General features: G+C 37.4%; 1 protein-coding gene across 3 annotated transcripts in view; it reads left to right on the forward strand.

The window, feature by feature from the left end:
- Positions 1–3,496, forward strand: part of LOC101855776 (ADP-ribose pyrophosphatase, mitochondrial) — a 46,098-nt gene that overhangs the window by 9,302 nt on the left and 33,300 nt on the right. Inside the window, exon 2 of one of the 3 annotated variants that reach the window (XM_005093864.3) lies at positions 2,645–2,664. The exons of the other annotated variants lie outside the window; for them this stretch is intronic. Within the exon in view, the coding sequence (XP_005093921.1) occupies positions 2,653–2,664 (12 nt within the window). The 5' untranslated portion in view covers positions 2,645–2,652. The remainder of the gene's footprint in view (positions 1–2,644; positions 2,665–3,496) is intronic. 3 annotated transcript variants of the gene reach the window in all.

Raw genomic sequence — 3,496 nt, forward strand, 5'->3', positions numbered from 1 at the left:
AAAGAGGGAGATGAGAGGGGTGGGGGTAAAGGCGTTGTAATGTATGCGTGTTTGTCTATTTAATCCATGATATGGAGTTTATGTACTGGCTTTTGTGTTTGGTATAATGGCTAATGTCTTGTCTTTGTTACACGCAGAAGGCCTTACTTCGATTCCCCAGTGGGACAGACCATGTATTACTAACTTTACAACAACAGGAATTATCACCACGAACTGCAACAGCAACAACAACAACTACATCAAGAATAAATTCATCATCATCAAAAACATCAACAACAACTTCAACAACACCAACAAAAACAGCAACAAACAAACATCTGATTTGAAAAGACGACGAGATATTTGCTATTGATTTAGTTGGGTTCGCCTAATGATAGCGGTAATAATCAAATTAGCATGTTTGTTTCTTCAATCAACGTTTTTCTGTAAAATCGACTGAAGGATGTGTTTTTAACACTTTGTGGTCACTCTGCGCAATAATGCGCTGGTGAAAATTATCCATTTTGGTCCACCTGACGCAGTTCTGAGACTGGCCCGAGAAGTCCGTTACAGTGGCTTTCCAGGCTGAGAGACCAGATGGGGTATTTTGTACTGCTGGCTGTGTGACTGCAAAGTGTTTAATATGACATGCAAGGTGTTCAACCCATAGACAACCAACAAATTCAAAAGAGAGAAAAAGATAGACGAAAATGAACAACAGGGGGAAAAATGCCAGTTTCTTCAATTTCAATATTTTGACGAGACCCTGATTTCACCATGATGCATAACATACGTGAGTCATAGAGTTGAAATCAGCCACTCGTCTTTACTTAACTGTACTTTTATCTGCCACTTATACCCTTTTGGGTGTCGCGGGAAGAAAGAGACGTCTCTCTGTCACCGGCCAGGGAACTTGGGTCAGGGGGATGCCGTGAGTTGTTAATATGTCCCTGACTCCATCTATCCAGGTCTTTCTTGGTCGCCCTCTAGCCTTGTTGCCATCAAAGTTTTTTATGTAGGCACGTTGTGCTGGGTGGTGTGTTGGTAATCGCATGAGGTGTCCAAATCAATTGATTCTTTAGTGTTGGAAGTGATGCATGACATCTCGGATTACTGTGTTTCTAATTTTGTCTCGCCTGGTCTTGTTTACTGCTTTTCTAAGGCATGGCATTTCTCATGTAATTCTTTGCTCTAATGTCTGCCACTCGTCCAAATTATGAAATCGATAAAAAACCAGCATTTTCTTGCTTGTTTAGCTATTTTTATCGAATTTTTGTTTTTAGGTCCATCACTTTTTAGTCTCATTTAAAAACACTTTTCTATGTGGATTTTACTGACATTTGTTGCTTAAAGGCATAACGAATGTAATGTTGCAGTTTCCAAGCACTCTCAAGCTTTGAAAGTCACCTAACTTTGGCGGCCATTTTCTCAATAAATTTACCTCTGAAATCAGACATCCCCCACCTCCTTCGATTGAAAATATCTCAGCTTCTATCAAATGAGTAGGCCTATTTTTTTTTCATTGAAAGTAAGACAAACGAACACGCTTTAAGATCATACCAATAACTTCATAATATATCCAAAAAATTGACGAGCGCCTGATTCCACTGCATCATGACACGACATATTCCTTCGTTTTCAGACACAACTCCCAATCCCATCAGCCCTGAATGGATCCGCTGGGGTAACAGCAGCCTGAACTACCGCTTCCTGGAACAGCCCAGGTCTGGATTCAACAAAGGTGACCTGCTGTCGGGGTGTTGGTCGGAGTTTGCCGGTGCTTTCCCTTTGTCCATCGTGGATCCCGGGGAACGTGACTTTATCACATCGGTGCTTGCAGGTGGGGGTTCTTCTTTTGTTTGTTGGTTTGTTTGTTTCTTTGTTTGTTTGGTTGGTTGTTTGGTTGGTTGGTTGGTAGGTTGGTTGGTTGGTTGGTGGTTTGGTTGTTTGATTGATTGATTGATTGATTGATAGATTGATTGATCAACTGCTGTTGAAACTTTACGTTGGGTGAATATGAGATGTGAAGACATTGCTTGAGAGATCAATTATAACTGTGCCAATTGCCCTATAATGATAATAGTGATGATGATAATGATGATGATGATGATGATGATGATGATGATGATGATGATGATGATGATGATGATGATGATGATGATGATGATGACAGTGATTGTTTGTTTGGGTGGTTGGTTGGTTGTTGGTTGGTTGTTTGATTGCCGTTGAAAATGTGTGTTGGGCAAAAATGAGATGAGATGTTGCTAAATCGAGAGATTATAATAACTGTGCCAACAACATGATAATGATAATAAAAATGATTACCATAATGATGATGTGATGATGATGATGGTAGTAGTAGTCATACTTACACTTATAATGAGCATAAGTAATAATACTAATACTAATAATAATAATAATAATAATAATAATATGTTTCTTCTTCTTCTTCTTCTTATTCTTATTATTATTATTATTATTATTATTATTATTATTATTATTATTATTATTATTTTTATAATTATTATTGTCGTTCATAATTATTATTATTAATACTTCTGTCCATAAATTGTTTTTCCAAGTAACACAATTTATTTATTTGTGAGTTAGTATTTCCTTAATTCATTGCTAAATGCATGATGAAAGTATCTGTGATTAATTGCAGGTCAACAAATGGGAAACTTGGTGTGTATGAATAGATATTACTTCTGCCTTCATCATTTTCGAACTCACTGTTTGAGCTGTTTCCTTTCCTGTAAGCTTTGCTGTAACTGAGTCGCTGAGAGACCGTGCTGTTTGGAAATCACTATGCTGTTTGTAAATGTCCTCGGAGCTACCTCTAGAGCACTTCTCACTCAGCCTTGTCGCTGAGCTGCCCTCCTGATCTCTGTTTATATTGTGTATTTTCTTACACCCTTTTCACCTTTACATGTAAGAGGAGCCTTGCAGTCATAAATGCGAATTCTTAGAGAGCACGACATATTGTACCGGTACTGTATTATTCTGTATAATTATTTTGTAATGTTTTAAGATTATGATGTTATTAATGGCTACTGTCTTGTCTTCCCGTGTGAATCGGTTCGCTGATTTTCACGTTGAAAAATGAGTCAGCAGTTACACGATGCATGGCGCCCAGTATTGAGACTTGATTAAAAGTTTCTTTATTCGCCAAACAGCTTGATTAATTTTAGAAAAATTGCTTTATTCACCAAGCAGCTCTATTTCAAAGATATGCAGGCACTGGCACTGGTACAGCCTTGCTCTGCGTGTCACGTCAGCTTCAGCCCCTTTTTTTTCTCTTGCAGTAAAGGATTTGTTGATGCCGTCCTAGTGAATCTCGGCCAGTTCAGAAGAAGAAAGTCTAATTAATAAGTAGCATGGATATTTGCAGTTTTCTAATCATTTCATAAAGTTAACTGTTTCGTGGTGAGCAGAGTACATTCTTGATCTTTTGATTTATAATAATACTAATACTAATAATAATAATAATAATAATAATAATATAATATTAATGATG

The sequence above is a fragment of the Aplysia californica genome, unplaced genomic scaffold, assembly GCF_000002075.1.
Source record: "Aplysia californica isolate F4 #8 unplaced genomic scaffold, AplCal3.0 scaffold00071, whole genome shotgun sequence".
NCBI lineage: Eukaryota > Metazoa > Mollusca > Gastropoda > Aplysiida > Aplysiidae > Aplysia > Aplysia californica.